Genomic DNA, 19,957 nt, shown 5'->3' on the forward strand with positions numbered 1-19,957 from the left:
AACCTTTCAATGAAATGTAACTATAAAGATTTGGTGATTCTATAATACAACAACTTGTAATTTAATGCTTGCTTATTTTAAGCTTGAATAAAGTTTTCTTTGTAAATAGAGCATCAATATTCTAGTTCCAACTGGTTCTGAAAAAGCATTCTTTTTCTTGTAATCTCAGTTCTTGTTTTGTGATTAGGAGTGTTAGTGTCAGTAATCTTTGGGCTAGAGAATTAACCTGATCTTTTAATACTTTTACAATCCCAAGTTAAGCTCGATTTTTTTCCCCCCAATTTTGAACCATTGGAAAAGCTATGTTTATTACTGGACTTAGAAAAAATTTTGTGATTTTTTTTTTTTTTTTTTTTTTTAGCACTTGTTTCCACAGATTTGAGAATTTAATAAATATTATATGACAGGTTTAATGATGGCAGGCTGATATTAACTCTCTTCTTATCTAACCTCTTAGAAGCTGCAGTTCATCATCTGCTGTCATAGTTCCACAACCAGAGGATCCAGACAGAGCCAATACTTCAGAAAGGCAAAAAACGGGGCAGGTGCCTAAGAAAGACAATTCTCGAGGAGTGAAACGCAGTGCTAGTCCAGACTACAACAGGACCAATTCTCCTAGCTCTGCAAAAAAACCAAAAGCACTTCAGCATTCTGAATCGCTCTCAGAAACAAATAAGTCACATAGTAAGTCAAAAAAGAGACATTTAGACCAGGAGCAACAACTGAAATCTGCACAATTGCCATCAACAAGCAAGGCTCATACCAGAAAGAGTGGGGCCACTGGTAGTTCACGGAGTCAGAAAAGAAAGAGGACAGACAGTTCTTGTATAAAGAGTGGTTCTGTGTCTGAGTCAACTGGTGCAGAAGAGAGATCTGCAAAACCTACCAAGCTGGCTTCAAAATCAGCCGCCTCAGCCAAAGCTGGGTGTAGCACCATCACTGATTCTTCTTCTGCTGCCTCTACTTCCTCCTCATCTTCTGCTGTAGCCTCGGCCTCCTCTACTGTACCACCAGGTGCCAGGGTGAAACAAGGAAAAGACCAGAACAAGACCAGGCGTTCCCGTTCAGCATCCAGTCCCAGTCCCAGAAGAAGTAGCAGGGAAAAGGAACAGAGTAAAACTGGTGGCTCTTCAAAATTTGATTGGGCTGCGCGTTTCAGCCCTAAAGTTAGCCTTCCTAAAACAAAACTGTCTCTTCCAGGGTCTTCTAAGTCAGAGACATCAAAACCTGGACCTTCTGGATTACAGGCCAAATTAGCAAGTAAGTTTACGGAAAGAGCTTTTTTTAATTAAGAAAATTTCTCTTGGTTTGTCAAAGTGATCATGCTTTCAAGAGAGCCAGGTATTTTGTTTTCTAGTCTGAGGCAGTCTTACATTTATTACTGTACCTGTATCTACACAACAGTACATAATAATTGATACCACTTTTAATTTTATCCAGACAAATAACGAATGCTGACTTATTAACCATGTTTTAGTGTCTGTATCTTTATGCATCTGCTACTTATTTACTAATATCAGGGTGAGACATCAAGTTGCATTTTCTTCTATAACCAAACACAAAATTATTCTAGTTATGAGTTGCTATTGACCAGGATTAGGCATCAAATGTGTTTTTTTTTTTGTTTTGTTTTGTTTTGGTATTGTACATTCTTGATGTATGGAAATATTGAGTTAAGTTATTAGAATAAATGCACCATATAATTAAACTTCATTCACATGTAATATTTTATGGCCTTGAATAAGTTTAGTCTAAAGGTGAATACTTATTATTTTCATGCACTGAGGCTCTGGGTCCTAAGTAAATGGGAAAGAATATTGCTCTTTTGAAACTTATATTGGAGTAAAAAGAACTAATGTTTGAGAATAATATATTCAAGTAAAGATCAAACTAGATGGGAGAAAGGGATCTTGAGGTATGTTCTTCCTCTCTTTTTTTCCCAAAAGTCTTCAGGAAGCCAGATGTTCGTTTCATTAGAACTGTTGATGAACCTTTTCAGTTATGCATTTGCTGTAATGCTACAGTGGTGTGTGTTTCTTTTTTTGTTTGTTTGTTTGTTTGTTTTTTGTATTTTGTGAAATCTAAAAAACACACAGAGAATAATACTGTGCTTATCTACAATTTTTAAGCATTTAATTTTTGTAATATTTAACCAGAAGCTTAGTTTTGACCATCTTTTCTTTTTTTGAGCTGTCAGAAAATTTCAGATCCACATTTTCATAGGGCTGGATTTTTTTCTTGGTTACTAGAAAATTTTATATAGTGTCTACTAGTACTCTTCTCATAGTTTAGCTAGCACTGAATCGGCCTAATCTAATATTGAATTAGAACTAAATGTTAGCTCTGTTTAACCCTACAATCTATGACTACTTTCAGTTGATTCATTATTACCTAAACTTTGATATGAATAGTAGTAGGTACAAAATAAAATCTTATGTTTAACCTGTATCATAGGGTTATTGTGAAGGTAAGTAACATCTTTTTCTCTTAGATTGTAGAATTTTGTTTTTCATCTGTATTAAACCTTTTGAATTTGAAGGTACAAGCGTTGGATTAAGATCAAGATTAGTATCTTGAAGTCAAAAGGAAATAAAGGGCTGAGTTAAAAAGGGACTCCCGGGCAACTGTCCATTGGGCCTACCAAGGTTTTCTTGACAATTGCTGTTATCTCGGCTTTTATACCTCTTCCCTCTCTGCTTTTAAGTAGAAGCATGTGTGCATCTATCTGTGTTTGCGTGTGTGTCTGTGTATGGTCATGTCCTCATTGTAGTGCCTCTGTGATCTTAATAGACAATGGGCCAGGCTGAGTTTACAGTGAGTTTCATGGGATTCACTCCTCACCTTCCTGTCATCCAGTCTGCTTCACTTGAAGAGCTCATCTTTTTCAACTTTTATTTCTAGAAGGGTCCAGGCCTGGGTGAGAGCAGATTGTTGTTGAGTATCATGTTGATTCTTCTCAGTGACCAGCTTTCTTGTTTTAGGGAGAACTTTCTTAACATGATTTTTAAAAGGAAGCTCAACCCTACCAGTGGCTGATCATTGTATTTCCTTGATTGTGAAGTTGCTATCAGTCAGGAAGCACTCTGTTTTGACACTGCCCGTGTGCCATAATAAAACCAGTCTAGATAGTCTTAACTCCACACATGGTCACAAACTGACTTGGTAGATTAAAAATCTGTGTGTTCTGTGGTCTCTAATAAAGCTTGTACATTTTCACTGCCACTGTCCTAGTTCTAAGTTCTAATTAATAGTCTAACCTGTTGAAACAAGAGAAGGGAACAAGTATGTGTTTAGCTTCTAGTAAGTCCCAGGTATTTTACATATGCCGTCATGATTAATTTTAAAAAGTAATGCTTGGTGATACTTATTAATGAAAATTTATTCCAAGAAGATGAAATAACTTGCCTGGGTTACATATTTTAAGTGACAGAGTTAGGATTCGAAGGCAGAATGTGTGACTTTGAAGCTGTTACTTTCCTTGCTGTGCCATTTATTTTTCACCCATGTTAGTTCTCCATGTTTGCAGCATCTTTGGATCATTAAGAAATGTTAAGATCTCAGAGGAGATAAGATTTTATCTGATTCTTCTTTACTCGTATTGATTAATCTTTAGGAATGAATACCGTGTGAACCAGGGATTCATATCATCCCATTTACTACTTATTTGCTTCTTTTCAAATAAGTGAAAAACATTCTAAAAATAATAGGAAATATTTAATGTGATTACAAGTGTCTGACAACTTTTAAATACTTTACATGAATCATCTCATTTACTCCTCATCTTCCCTGTGTGGCAGGTACTATTATTCCCTTCTTATAGGTAAGGCAACTCAGTGTCATTTGTCAAATTACTAATCAATGGACACAGAACTAAGAAGTGATAGAGGAAAGGATTAAACCCAGGCCATATGAATAGGACTCAAAGGATTGAGGAAATTGGGTGAGCTAAATCTTAGGGAGGTTTCCTGAAGTCAGATGGGCAGGGTGAATTTTAGGCACGATTGAATGTGTCAGTTAGGAAAGAGTTAATGTAAGAAGCAGTACTGCAAGATAATTGGCAGTACATGGTAATTTTATGTAAGACCATAGGGGCAATGTGTGGTATCTTAGGGGAATCTCTGGGTTTCAAGTAATGGTATTTTGGGGACAGAGAGCTCTTAATATAGAGCTAAAAATCCTGAGTTTAAACCTAGTTCTGCCATTTTATCACCTGGTGACTATGCAGAGTTTGTAACCTTCTCATTGTAAAATAGGCAGCATAGCTATTTGAAGAATAAATATATGAACATAGTGCTTAGTACATAAATTGCATCACTAAATTTAGGATGCACAGCTGAAGTTGAGAATCTTAAGAGAGAAAACATATTCAGAGTAGTGTTTTGAGAATGAAGGATTAATAAATACTTATCATTTGTCAGTTTTAAATGTCTCTCTCCTTAGATTTGGAAGACCCCGATTTGACGTTCTGTTATCTCCTAGTTTTGTGAGGCTGGACAAATCATTGGCAACCTAATCCCTAATCTTACTTGAAAAGTGGTAATATTCATTTTTGTGAAGCATAAATAATAGAATGTATTTGAAAAGAGTTTTACAAAATTAAAGCAACATATAAACAAATAATGGTGCATGAGAGGTATTGCAACATATTTGAAGTGCTTTTGTATGCATTCGGATTTTTTTCCCTTAAAACATTAATCCAGGGGACAGAATTAGATACAATGGATAGAAGTTGAGATTTCTGATTAGTAACTTCCAGGGAAACAAAATCTGTAAATTACCTAAAAAGTGGATTGGACCTACACTTTGTGCGATATAGAGCATTTCAAATTGGGTAGATTATTTGTTTTCTTCTTCTTTTAAGACTCTGTGAACCTTTTGCACTCGGATATCGAGTGTGACTTGACACGGTTAGCATTAGAATAAAGGAATCGAGAAAAAAGCAAGCGAGTGCAAAGGGTTAATTAGAATGTGATATTTCCTAGGTAAAGTCTCATCCTATCTAATAATCCTATCTAATAAAAGGGTAATATGCAAATTGACCATCACTCCAACACACAAGATGGCCTGCAGCGGAGGGCAGTTGTGGGCGATCAGGCCAGCAGTGGAGGGCACTTGGGAGGGACCAGGCCTGCAAGGGAGGGTAGTTAGGGGTGACCGGGCCAGCAGGCGAGGGCAGTTGGGGGCGACCAGGCCTGCAGGGGAGGACAGTTAGGGGCGACCAGGCTGGCAGTTGGGGCAATCGGGCCGGCAGGGGAGCAGTTAGGCGTCGATCAGGCTGGCAGGGGAGTGGTTAGAGGGTGATCAGGCTGGCAGGCAGAAGCAGTTAGGGGCAATCAGGCAGGCAGGCAGGCAGGCAGGCAGGCGAGTGGTTGGGAGCCAGCAGTCCTGGATTGTGAGAGGGATGTCCGACTGCCCGGGCAGTCAGGCATCCCTTGAGGGGTTCCAAATTAGAGACAGTGCAGGCTGGGCTGAGGGACACCCCCCCCCCCCCCCGTGCACGAATTTTGTGCACCGGGCCTCTAGTTCTAAGATAGGATTGGTCAGTAAAGCTTCATGGTAAAGTAGATTTTTTCCAAATTGCAGGAATAACAGTACTTACATGATGCTTTGTGAAACCCATTTCCCCATGGCCAAATATCACTAAAGGAGATTCAGGTTAGAAATCTTACAGTAACTTCTGCTTAACTTAGTATTTTATATATTTATCTGACCACCGACCGTATTTTCCGGCGTATAAGACGACTTTTTAACCCAGGAAAATCTTCTATACGCCCAGTCTTATACGCCGGAAAATACGGTATATTACCTTGGGAGATAGCAGTGTTCCATGGAACACACTTAGAACAGTTAAGTAGGGAGACTTTTCCTGTTTCAGCAACATTTATAGGCTGATAAATGCTTTCCTGGGGAGGAACTAGGGCTGTCCCAGGGGTGGTGGAACTAGTGAAACAGCTACTTTCAGGGCTTCATGAAGCCTATGGCTTTCCAGCTGTAGCTGATCAAAATAACTGGGACAAAGGTCATCCTATATCAATTGATAGAAGTGTTGAGGTAATACTCTAGAAGGGATAGTGTTTATGTGATAATTTTTAATGTGCGTTAGGGAATTAATCTTGCTATGTGTGTTTAACTTAAGCAAACAGACATTCTTAAAAATTTAGCATAAATGGAAAACCAGTGGGGCAGTATAATGATACAAATGATGTTTCTCTTTTATAATGTTTTCAATATAATATTTAAAAATATTTTCATAATTCATTTGGCTTCAAAATATATTTTGCTAATATACCTTTTTAAATTAAGCTAATTTTGAAGTAAATTGACTTTTAAAGTGTGTATGTCTGAATAGTAGAAAGTGATGGATGGCATAGAAATATGCCATAGGAAATAGTTTGTGATCAAAATCCGGTTAATTGTGGAGTTTGTTTTTTTTTTTTACAGAAAAACTTATAAAGGTATTATATTTCCACTCTGGTGTGTCTATTTATAGAACTAGTTTCCCTTCTATTATTTAAAATGGACATCATGTGCACATTATTAATAACATAGTCAGCAGTGGTTACCAGCTTATTTGCATCTTGAGTTTCAAACTCTCTTGGTGACTTGCATGCAGTCTGTGGCCGTTACTAGAGCTAGCCAAGACCCAAGCAGATGCCAATTCTGGGACGGTAATTCTTCTTGGTTTAGGACTCTTTCCGACAGTCTGAGACATATGGTGCATTGCACCTCTAGCATCAGGGGAGTAAATAAGAATGAGTTGAGCAAGACAGAAGAACTTAAAAGTTAAACCCTTGGTTTTACCCAATTGGGTCTTGTAGGGTCATTCCTACTGATTTTACAAAGTTGAATTATCTTTTAGTCTCCCGAGGTGTTGGGTAATAACCTTAAAAGGAAAGGGTTGAATATTAAAATTTTCTCTATTAGAAGGCAGCTGTTAAAATAATTTAAACTTAAAACTTTAATAGTTCTAATATGCAACTGCTTTGAAAAATTACCAACATCGATTTCTTAAAAATATATTAAATTTTAGAAAATGAGTTGCCAAAAAAAAAAAAAAAAAAGACTACTATGTATTTTTGTATGTCAGATTAGAATAAGAATTAGTTTAACTAAAGTACACTTTACTAAACTTACATGTAAGTTAGTGAAAACTGTTCTTTTATATTCCAGCTTCTATATTCTGTAATGTTTTTGACACTTCTATTCATAAAATGTTATTTAAGACTAATTCAGACAATACCAAAATGTACAATGAAGAAAAACATATAGTCACTTAATTTGATCACTTAGGACTACCTCTTTCTTTGTATGTGTGTATCCTGCTCAAATTTTTTTCAATGCTTAAATGCATTTTAAAGTCATTCTATAAGATTTATTATTAAAAAACAGCAGTCTTTCTGCCACATTGCCCTTCCCTGTAGCTGATTATTTTGGTTCTTATTTTAGTCTCTAAATTATGTGCTCAAGAGGTCTACTTGTTGTTGTTTTCTTTCAGTGTGAGCACTATTGCATGTCCTTTATGGGAAATTTACACCACCTCTTCATCCACCAAACTCATACTTGTACATCTCATTTTCCCAGTCATGAATGGTGCTCAATGTTTGTATGGATTCACATAAATGCTATTTACAGAGCCATGTAGGAACTTTTCCTTTCTTGTACATTTTTGTTTTTTTTCTTGTATTTAATTATTAGTTTGTTTTTCTTTTCTTTTTTGTATGAACTCACCTCCAAACTATTCCACTGTCTAAATCTTTTCTCAAGCTGTCTACATGTATCTGTTTCAGTTCCTAAAGAAGTGAGGCCTCTGGATGACTGCTCTTTTATGCCTAGTTACATTGCTTTTAGCCTCAGGATTTTCTTCACACTCTACATTTTCCAGCTTCCACATCATTCTTGGTTTACTGTTTCGTTTTGGTGTGACATACCTTTGACTTGCTTTCTATGAAGAAGGGTTTATGAGAATTTAAAAAGCTTTTTAATTTTTGAAGATTTTTAATGTCTGAAAATAAATAACCTTGATATTTGCTTGACCATTGAATATACAGTTCTGGGTTGGAAATAATTTTCTTTCAAAACTTTGAAGAATCCCATTTTTCTGGAATCTTGCACATCTTTATCTCCATTATTTAGAAATGTCATGATATTGTCATAACTGTGGGTTTATTTTAATTTCTGTTAGAGTGACAAGAATTTTTGTTTTTCCTTGGGTCTGGACTCAGTATTTTCAGCCTTAATTGCTACTAAATCTTAGGCAAACAAGGATGGCTGATCACCTTATTGTTTCTTTTCTCTTTGGATCTATTATTTTTGGTGATTGTCCTATTGGAAGGTTCTGATCTGATCGTAACTTGCTTTCCTTTTTTGTTCTACTTTCTGAGAGATTTCAACAAATGCTTCCAAACTTTCTATTGACTTTTTTTTTTTTTCATGTTTGCTATTTTGCTTTAATTTTCAAGAGGTTATTTTATTCTCATTTCCTTTTTTATTATGGACTAGAGGCCTGGTGCACAAACTTGTGCACCAGTGGGGTCCCTCAGCCTGGCCTGTGGGATCGGGCTGAAACCGGCTCTCCAAGGGACCCCACCAGTGCACGATTGGGGTCAGGGAGGAATGCATTAGGTTGGCCAGCCGGGGAGGGACCACGAGAGGGCTCTGGGGTGTGTCTGGCCCGTCTTGCTCAGTCTTAATTGGCCGGACCCCAGCAGCAAGCTAACCTACTGGTCGGAGCATCTGCCCCCTGGTGGTCAGTGCATGTCATAGCAAGCGTTTGAGTGTCCTTAGCATATCATTAGCATATTACGCTTTGATTGGTTGACCAGATGACCGGACACTTAGCATATTAGGCTTTTATTATATAGGATACTTTTCTTCTTTGAGGACATGAGAAAGTATTCCTTTCTTGTACACTCCTCTTATGTAGTTTTTTTTATGGGGTACTTGAAATTTGGTTTGTTTTTGACTAGAATTTTCCTCAGATTTCTTTGTTGCCTCATACTCAGTGCAGGGGGACCAAAAATCTAAAATCGACTCTATCATTATTTTTAGATCTTTTTTATTTGGTAAAATTCCACAGGAAAGATTCTTTCAGACTCTTGCCTGGAGGTGAAGGCCTAACTGCTAGAGTTCTGGGGGCTAAGCTGGAGAAGAGACTTGGGAAAAGGCCATACATATGTCTTCCACTGTGTCTGTTTATGTACCCCTCCCCTTCCCAGTTGGTGGTGTGGTGCTTTAATTGAGAATTTTTCCATAATGTCACCCACTGTGTCTGTTTATGTACCCCTCCCCTTCCCAGTTGGTGGTGTGGTGCTTTAATTGAGAATTTTTTTACTTTCTACTTTCTAAGGAGTAATGGTCTTATGTTTTGCTACCTTAGGAGAGGGACAGTTATGCAGCTATGCAAGTGGGGGAGGGATTCTGGGGAATCTTTCATAAAACAGCCTATCAACCAACCTTCAGTTTTAACTTTGAAGTTTGTCCATCAATTCCTGACGTTTGTGGGATTCTCAGTATCATTCTAATTGGTAGTTTATCTTAGTTTTCCACCTTCAGATTTCTGGATTTCCCAGAGATTTAGCACTAGAATTTCTCTTTTTATTTATTTTTATTTTTTATTATTGTCTAAATTTTTCCATATGTCTTCTTTTTCCCCAATTGACCCTCCCCTCCCCCAGCCATTCCTACCCCGGGCAAGCCCCCACTGCCCCAGTGTCTGTGTCCATTGGTTATGCTAATATGCATGCATACAAGTCCTTTGGTTGCTCTCTAACCGCCCCCCCCCCCCCCATTTGTCTCTGGATCTGTTCTTGTTCATCAAACTATGTTGATCATTATATTCCACATATGAGTGAGATGATGTGATATTTATCTTTTTCTGACTGGCTTATTTCTCTTAGCATAATGCTCTCCAGTTCCATCCATGCTGTTGCAAATGGTAAAAGTTCCTTCTTTTTTTTAGCGGCATAGTATTCCATTGTGTAGATGTGCCACAGTTTTTTAATCCACTCATCTGCTGATGGGCACTTAGGCTATTTTCAAATCTTAGCTATGGTGAATTGTGCTGCTATGAACATAGGGGTGCATATATCCTTTCTGATTGGTGTTTCTGGTTTCTTGGGATATAGTCCTAGGAGTGGGATTACTGGGTCAAATGGGAGCTCCATTTTTAACTTTTTGAGGAAACTCCATACTGTCTTCCACAGTGGCTGCACCAGTCTGCATTCCCACCTGCAGTGCAGGAGGGTTCCTTTTTCTCCACATCCTTGCCAGTACTTGTAGTTGGTTGATTTGTTGATGATAGCCATTCTGACATGTGTGAGATGGTATCTCATTGATTTGCATCTCTCGGATGATTAGTGACTTTGAGTATGTTTTCATATGTCTCTGGGTCTTCTGTATGTCCTTTTTCAAAAAGTGTCTATTTAGATCCTTTGCCCATTTTTTGATTGGATCTTTTATCTTTTGTTAAGTTGTATGAGTTCTTTGTAAATTTTGGAGATTAAACCCTTATCTGAAATATCATTGGCAAATATGTTCTCCCTTGCAGTGGGCTTTCTTATTGTTTTGTTGATGGTTTCCTTTGCTGTGCAGAAGCTTTTTATTTTGATGTAGTCCAATTTGTTTATTTTCTCCTTAGTCTCCATTGCCCTAGGAACTGTGTCTGTAAAGATATTGCTATGACATGTGTCTGCTATTTTGCTGCCTATGGAGTCTTGTAGTATTTTTATGGTTTCCTGTCTTACATTTAAGACCTTTAGCCATTTTGAGTTTGTTTTTGTGTAGGGCGTAAGTTGGTGATCTAGTTTCATTTTTTTTGCACGTATCTGGAATTTCTGTTTTTCATCTTCTAAAATTGTGTTGTGATAATAGTTTCTTCCATTCTTCCCATACTTCAGATTCTTTTAATACTGTTTTAGTGGCATTTCATGAGAGTACAGAAGTGAATTGTGTTCAATCTTCTGTCTTTTCCCAGAAGGCAGGCACTTTTCTATGTATATAATTTTTTAAATGTACGAGCTTGTTCTGGGTGACACTAGGCATTGGTTTCTGTGGGTCTGGTAACTTTCATCCTCATGATAGCAGAATGAAGTAGTATCCATGTTTTAGATATAAAGAAACCAAAGTGCTTTATTTGCTTAAACTCTTACTAATAGACTTTTTCCTATATAAAAACTATAAATTCTATCATTTTTAATGTACCTTAATTTCGCCCATTCCCAACTAATGGGAATTTATATTCTTCTACATTTTAAAATTGACAATAGCTTTGTAATTTATATCATTTCCTTGTTAGGTCATCAATCCGATTTTTAAAAATATTTTTGTATATTTTAAATTGTCCCTAGAAACATGAATTTAAATTCCCACTAGCATTATAAAAAATGCCAATTTACTCACAACTTCATTAACTTTGTGTTCCTGCAGTTTTTATTATTCTGATGTTTATTTAATCATTTCTTATTGGAGATTTAGCTCTTTTCAAGTTTCTCATTTCAAAACAATACCAATGCTTAGTTGAATATCTTTGCGCATTTCTAATGTTTTAAATTCATATTGCCAGCTCAGTGCATGAAATTGCTGTGCATTGACTAGGAAATAAAAATTTGGCTTAGAAAATTTCATTTGGGATTTAGCTCATTGTCATTTGCAAAATTTTTCTTTTATTGCTACTAAGTGACTTTAAAATAAAAATCTAAGAACCCTTTTTATAGAATAGGTTACTTTTTATTTTGTGAATTTATTTTAGCAAAGTAACCATTAATAAAGATGTATAAACTTGAAAATAGATACACAAGTCCAAGTTATACCAGGTTCTTAGGATTCTGTGCCGGCTGAATAATCAAGAACTAGTTACTGAGACTATACCCATTGTTAATTAATTCTTTTTATTGGGTCCAATTTTTCTAGTAGCAAAATGGCCCTATTAAATGATTCTAAAATCAGGCATGCTAGTAGTCATGTTATTTGGTGCTCTTTTCCTTCCTTTTATAAAAGAAAAGGAGTGGTTCTGAAAACTCTTTGAAATAAATTTGACATGTACATAAGTGGATATACCATAAGTAATTGCTAGTGTTCTTTAATTTATAAAAAAAAATGGGAAAGCTCAATCACAGTCATACCTTGACCAGCTGTATATGTAATTGAATTGTAGTGATTTTTCTGGACATTTACTCTTGTTTAAGGGTATTGGTTTATGGACCTTACATTGGTTTTTCTACTCCATTTTTAAATAGAGATGTATTTACTATCTGCAGGAATATGACAAAAACAGTAAAGAAAAAAGTCAAGATATTTAATATTCTAGAAAAATTAGTGCTAAAACTTTTATTACTAAGGTATTATTTAGCTCAGGTATTTTTTTTCTCTTTTTAAAGCATAAGGGATTAGTTTTTATTTTGTTTTTGAGAAGTTTTTAAAAATTTTTTGACAGATTTTAAAAATTTAGGTGAGTGCTTATACTGTTCTTTTTCTACTCATAGTCCAGGTCAGTAAGCATTTTTTGTAAAGGTCCATGAAGTAAATATTTTAGGTTTTGCTGGCCACATACGTCTTTGTCACGTCTTCTTTCATTTTAACTCTCTAAAAATGTAAAAATCATTTTTAGTTTGTGGGCTATATATAAACAGGCTGCCATCTGGATTTGACTCCTAATCTAAAGTTGGTTGACACTCTAGAGTAGAAATTTTAATGCAGTAATGACTTTTAGTCAGAAGAGTTGGGCTTATGTGGTGGATATTCACTTACCATTAATGGAAATCGGCTTACAATACTGGTAAAGCCAAGAGATTGGCTAGCTTCAGGCTTGTTTGGGTCCAGGTGCTCAAATGAAGACAATCCTATTCATCCCAAGCCTTCCCCCAAAGAATCCAATCATTTATATATCAGCCTGAAAGGAAGTTTCTTATTTCTCTCTGGGTCACATGCCTATCCTGAATGAATCACAGGTGGAGGGGAGAGGGGACAGTGGTTGTAAAATTGTAATTGGAAATGATTGAAATAGTCTGGCCAATTTGAGTCCCTCATATAGTAGGAGTATACTGTGAATGACAGTTTCATCAGTACTATGTGGAAAAGGGGAAGGAAATAGCTCCCCAGAGAATTAAAAAAAAAAAAAAAAAATGATGGCAGAGAGCTCAGAAATAGGGTTCCTGGGCATTATATAACAGATGTCTACTTGGTCATCTTTTAATGTCACATTAAAATTAATATTAAGTTGGAGAATAAAAACATTCATGTATTTGAAAAGAATTATCATACACTGAATAAAGGTGTTAGGTCAATTTTCCCCTCCAAACAACTTTATTAAATACACTAGAGACCCGTTGCTCGAATCTGTGCACAGGTGGGGTCTCAAGGGAGGTGGAAGGGCCAGGACATGATCGGCCTTCCAGGCAGGCGGTGGCACGCCCTTGCTGGCCCAGGATCCAGATCCATCCTGTTGACATTCGCACCAATTGTTGGGAGCCACCTGGAGGCTGCTTTCATATTGTTTCTTCCTTGTTGACTGTTTAGAGATGGGAAGTAGCAGCGGTCCCCAAGGCTGACTTCCAGGAGGCTGGTGGCGCTGGTCCATCAGTGCCTGGCCCGTTCTCCAGAGATTGGACCTGCAGTGTGGGCCGGCCACCAGGATGGGTGGTCAGCTGAGCGGCACTCCCGCTTGGGAGCGTACTGACCACCAGGGGGCAGCTCCTGCATTGAGCATCTTCTCCTGGTGGTCAGTACGCATCATAGTGACTGGTCATTTTGGTTGTTCAGTCGCTTAGGCTTTTATATATATATAGACTGATATTTAATGTTTACTTTGACTCCTTACACAAAACAAAAGGAATCTTTAGGAAATTGGAAAGTTTACTTAATTACTACATTGCTGAAATACTTTATTATTGTGGAGGCTATATTTTTATTGTTGGATTTTCTTTTAGTTCTGTTATATGTGTATATACCTAAACAAATAATGTAAGAATTAAAAGTAGAAAAAAAAGCATGACAGTGAATAGGTATCACCCAGTTGCATTTTGCTACTTTTAAAGTAACCTAACGCAATTAACAGTGAAAACCTTATCTTTCCAAGGATTGGAATAGTTTCACCTTTGGTGACTCTGGTAGTGAAGTAGTAATCATATTACTGTTGCTCATTTCTTCTGCAAAAATGACAAAATTGGAATCATTTCAGTTTTGTAATTAGAAATACTTTTAAATTTTTTCAGTAGAAAAGAAAAATCAATTACAAGTAGAAGGTACCCAAGAACATCTTAACTACTTTTACACTAATGAGTGTCCAGAAGATAAAATTTCCAAGGCCCTCCATCTGTTTATTTTAAAAATATTTTTATATTTAAAAATCCAAGTTTTCAATTGGATACATGAGAGGCTTACTTATTTTACATTTCAAATATCACACTTTATAAAAGGACTGATTTTTTAAAAAGATGAAGCCCTGGTTTTTGAGTAAATCAGTTTGAGGCTAGGAATACTTATTCAAAAGAAAAAAGAATTAAGACATACCTATATTGTAGTAGAAAATATCGATTAGGACTTTTAAGAGAATAATACTTCCAGTTTCACCTTTATCCGAAAGAATAATGACCATAGGAATAGTCCTGGCTGGGTGGCTCAGTTGGTTGGAACATTGTCCTGTACACCAAAAGGTTGAGGGTTTGATTCACATTGTAGGCACATACCTAGATGGTGGATTCCATCCCCGGTTGGGACGAGTGTGGGAGGCAACTAATCAGTATTCAGTCTCTCTCTCTCTCTTTCTCTCTCTCTCTCTCTCTCCCTCCCTCCTCCCTCCCTCCCTCCCTCCCTCCCTCCCTCCCCCCCCTTCTTTCCTCCCTCCCTAAAAATCAATTAGAAAGCACATTCTTGAGTGAGGATTAAAAAGAAAGATTATAGGAATATATTTGTAGGAACAAATTCATATATTCATATACCAATATAATAGGGTTAAGGAGCTTTGATAAAAGTAATATGTCTACATTTATACCTAACTTCATTACACAAAGGCATTGTGGATAAGAATATATTATTACTAGAGGCCCGATGCATGAAGATTTGTGCAAGAATAGGCCTTTCTTCCCTTGGCTGCTGGTACCAGCTTCCCTGTAGGACCCAGGCCTTTGCTCTGGCTGCCGCCTTCTGCCTTTGCTCTGGCCGGAGCCGCCTTTCGCCTTTGCTCAGGCCCTGCCACCCTCCTGTAGCTCCCTCCCCACCTCAGCCCCCACCCCTCCCTCCCATAGCAGGCGTCCCGCCCCGCCCCAGCTGCTCTGCGCCTACGCTGCCCAAAGGCCCGGCCGCCACCATATTTGTCGCGTCAATTTTCATATTCCCTCCTTATTGGCTGTCGGCGCTTCCATCTTTGTTGCGGAGTGATGGTCAATTTGCATATTACCATTTTATTAGATAGGATGCGCAGTGATATTCTGGTTGCTTTTCAGTGTGGCATCATAAAAATAAGTGACCAATACAGTTACAGAGCCTAGGAGAAAGAGAAATAGAGATAGATGGATTGAAATTGTATGTATTCCCATGCACCTGCATCTTAATTGGTTTTCAGTAAGTTGTAGTTTTATACTTACCATGCTTTCTCTTCTATTAAAATACTCCTTACTTGACCAATAGAATGAGGAAAACATATTTTAATTATATAAAAATACTTTATTTTTATATAGAGAGTTTCATAGTTTTTCTTTTGCTATACAAACATATTACCTAAAGGTTTCTAAAGGAACCCCAAATCAAAATTGTAATGATTTTCCAGAAGTATATTGGAAAATATAGTATACTGTTCTGCTTCAGAATAAACTTGGGAATTGTGTAGTTATGCACCTCTAGGCAAATCAGTTAATATTTTTGTGTTTGAAAAATAAGAATTATCATAACTGTATACCTATATGAAATTGCTTTTATGAAAAACTCCATAGCCGATCTAAAACTGTGAAGATATAAGATAGTATATTCTAGCAGCATCAATTTGCTGAATGGTCAAAAACACCCACAGTGGTTAACAGTATTCACATTTCTACGAAGTACTTGATTTACCAAACTGTTTTATCTTCAACTTACCTTTTTCTAAGAATTTATATAGTTCTTCTAAGAATTGACTTAATTTGTTTAGGAATCCTAGTAAGTTTCTAATTACCAGTCTGCACAACATCTGAGATGTTTCCCTGATGTAGTTTTTGGAGCAGAGTATGTAAAAGCTACTTTTGTTTCCCATCATAGGCTTAGGTAATGTTACAAATAGTGATACCTCTTTTGCACTAGAGAGCACTGTATGTAGCAGCTCCTTTACCATGGGATTGCCTTCCAGACAACAAAATGTTTGGGGCTATTTCTCCTACCTTAGTATTAAATAAAATAGTTGATGAGTAGTGAAATGTAAAAAAAGTATACTGTCGCCGAAACTGGTTTGGCTCAGTGGATAGAGCGTCGGCCTGGGGACTCAAGGGTCCCAGGTTCGATTCTGGTCAAGGGCATGTACCTTGGTTGCGAGCACATCCCCAGTAGGGGGTGAGCAAGAGGCAGCTGATCGATGTTTCTAACTCTCTATCCCTCTCTCCCTCTCTGTAAAAAATCATTAAAATATATATTTTTTAAAAAAAGTATACTGTCAACATCAAATTAGCATTAGAGCAGTAGTAGCCCACGGTTGAGTATTAAGTTGAGTATTTTATTTTGAATGCTACTGAATAGATGTAAAATTTTGTGCTTGTGTCCATTACCGTACTAGGTGTACCAGTTAATAGTGCGGATTTTTTTCAATAGATTGAGTTACACATATGTTGCTATATATGCAATTTGATATGTATGCTATTTTGTTGTATTGTGACCGCAAGCTTCAAAACTTCATATGTCAAATTTTGTGAAGGTGTTAACATTATAGATATTTTTACACTTAAAAATGTCGAATTTCGTGCCAAAAAGCTTTTGTGGGAAGTTTTAATTAATTATTTTGAAGAAAATTGCTGCTGAAAGTTATCTTATACTTCGGGAAGCTTATGGTGAACATCCTCCATCTCAAGGTACTTGTGAACGCTGGTTTAAACGCTTTAAAAGTGATGATTTCAGTGTGAAAGACAAAGAACGTCCAGGTCAACTGAAAAAAATTTGAAGACCAACAATTACAAGCATTATTGGATGAAGATGCGTGTCAAACTTAAAACAACTTGCAGAAAGATTAAACGTTGCTCAGCAAACAATTTACGATCATTTACAAGCAATGGGAAAGATGTTAAAGGAAGGAAAATGGGTGCTACATCAACTGAACGAAAGACAAATGGAAAAGTGAAAAGTCATCAGCAATCTGTTGCTTCAGCAGCACAAAAGAAATTCTTTTTTGCATCCAATTGTGACTGGCAATGAAAAGTGGATTTATTTTGAGAATCCCAAATGCACAAAATCATGGGTTGATTCAGGTCAACCATCAACATTGACTGCAAGGCCAAGTCGCTTAGGAAAGAAGACAATGCTCTGCGTTTGGTGGGATCAGGAAGGTGTAGTGTATTATGAGCTTCTAAAACCAGGTGAAACCGTTAATACTGATCGCTACCAACAACAAATAATCAGTTTGAACCACGTTTTGATTGTAAAATGACCAGAATGTGCCAGAAGACATGGCAAAATAATTTTGCTTCATGATAACGCACCATTACACACTTCAAAACCAGTTAAAGACACGTTAAAAGATCTTGCCTGGGAAGTATTAATCCACCACTGTATTCAGCAGACCTTGTTCTTTCAGATTAACACTTGTTCTGATTGATGGCACAGCACTTTCTGAGCAGCACTTCAAAACGTATGAAAAAGTGGTCAATTGGGTTTCGGAATGGTTTGCCTCAAAACAAGAAAAGTTCTATTGGTACATTATCCACAAATTACCTGAAAGATGGGGGAAATGTGTAGCTAGCGATGGGCATTACTTTGAATAAAGCACTTTTGACATTTCTCTTGAAATTATCGTGTTTTCTTTGATTATAAAATCCGCGTTGTTAACTATATACCTAGTATTATGCCATGTGTAAAAATGCTTTAGTATTATATGAACTAAGTTAATGACAGTAATGTAAGGGCTTTTAACTTGCTTTATAGCACTTTGTTTTCTCAGTGTTTCAATGTAATGTGCACTCATGGTTTTTCCCTCTGAATTGTACATTTTTTGCTCTATTACCACTTAGTCACACAATTCAGATAGGTATAATTTAATATTTACTGAAATATTAAAAATAATTTCTGAATTTTTTAAACATTAAAAAATAGTGATTCTAAATACCTGAATATATTATATTCTTCTCCCTTCCTCTCTGAAATCAATAAAAAGGTATTTTAAATAATATTTATGTTTTCATGGGTATTTTAGAAAGAAAGGAAGGGAGGAAGATAGAATCATCGATGAGAGAGAAACATGGATGGGCTGCCTCCCTACGCCCCCTACTGTGGATGGATCCTGCATCCAGGCAGGTGCCCTGACCAGGAATTGAACCAGTGATCTCTTGGTGCATCGGTCTATGTTCAGCCACTGAGCCACACTGGCCTGGCTGTCATTAAAGATTCTTGAATAGCTTGCTTTTCACTTGGCAACTTCCGTTATCCTTTATAATAAAAGGATAGTATGCAAATTGACCCTAACAGTGGAATGACCAAGAATGATCAGTCGCTATGATGTGCACTGACCACCAGGGGACAGATGCTCAACACAGGGGTTGCCCCCTGGTGGTCAGTGTGCTTCCACAGGAAGAGTGCAGCTCAGCCAGAAGCCATCTCATGACTGACCAGCCAAGCGGTGGTGGTGGGAGCCTCTCCCGCCTCCGCAGCGGCACTAAGGATGTCTGACTAATGGCTTAGGCCCGCTCCCCGTGGACTCCTGGGCTGCCAGCTTAGGCCCGTTTCCCCCAGGGAGAAAACTGAAGTTGTAAGTTAGAAGTCTAAATCAAGAGTAAAGAATTTCTTAATTTCACTTTAAAGCAGTGAAATGGTAAAATAATAATAATAATAATAATTAATTAATTAAAGCTTCCTGGTATCTAGAGAATTGTTACTGTACAATTGGTTTGAAAAGTTAACGTCTGTTTAAGATGATGCTAGAGTTCTAATGGAAATATGCTTATTTACTTTGGAGGCCATTCAGTATTGGAGGTCTTAGTTTGAATTGTGCACACTGCACTATGTTTTATGATAACATCGTTGGGGAAGTGTAGATGGATGCTCTAATGGCTACACCATCTCATATAATAAAAGCCTAATATACTAAGTGTCTGGTTGTCTGCTCAACCAATCAAAGTATGATATGCTAATGATATGCTAATGCTGCTCTACTGCTCACTATGATATGCACTGACCACCAGGGGGCAGACAGTCAACCAGTCTCTATGATGAGCACTGACCACCAGGGGGCAGATGCTCTGACTGGTAGGTAGCTTGCTGCTGGGGTCTGGCCTATCTGGAATGAGTGAGAAGGCCGGACACGCCCTGGAGCCCTTCCACGCCAACCTCCTGTGTCCCTCCCCAGCCCCTATCGTGCACCAGTGGGGTCCCTCGGCCTGGCCTGTGCCCTCTCGCTATCCAGGACCCCTCAGGATGTCAGAAAGCTGGTTTCGGCCTGACCTGCAGGCTAGTCCAAGGTACCCCACTGGTGCATGAATTTGTGCACCAGGCCTCTAGTTCATAAAATGGTAATATACTTAAATGTTATACCTTTTTAGGATTTGTTACCTCTATGAATGTATAAGTTAGCATCCAAAATAACGTGTACTTGATTGATTCCTCCCCCCCCCCCCCAATTGTACAGTATTCTGTAAATTGGATATTCTATAACTTTAGTTCAAGTTGATATTCCTTGTTGATAGGATGGTGTAAAGCAGCGGTCACCAACCTTTCTGAGCAGACCAACGGTTGGCAACCACTGCTGTAAAGAAAAGAAAGCGTTTTGTTCTCTCATAGCCTTACTGATGAACTGTAT

General features: G+C 37.5%; 1 protein-coding gene across 16 annotated transcripts in view; it reads left to right on the top strand.

Annotated features, from left to right (window-relative positions):
- The window catches only part of TRIP12 (thyroid hormone receptor interactor 12), a 136,664-nt gene that overhangs the window by 53,043 nt on the left and 63,664 nt on the right, over positions 1–19,957 (top strand). For 14 of the 16 annotated variants that reach the window (XM_054722826.1, XM_028150798.2, XM_028150802.2 and 11 more), the window contains one exon: positions 458–1,260. In XM_054722826.1, the coding sequence (XP_054578801.1) occupies positions 458–1,260 (803 nt within the window). The remainder of the gene's footprint in view (positions 1–457; positions 1,261–19,957) is intronic. The other 2 variants (XM_054722829.1, XM_028150813.2) reach the window with 1 other exon arrangement.

Source organism: Eptesicus fuscus, chromosome 11 (genome assembly GCF_027574615.1).
Source record: "Eptesicus fuscus isolate TK198812 chromosome 11, DD_ASM_mEF_20220401, whole genome shotgun sequence".
NCBI classification, from domain to species: Eukaryota; Metazoa; Chordata; class Mammalia; order Chiroptera; family Vespertilionidae; genus Eptesicus; species Eptesicus fuscus.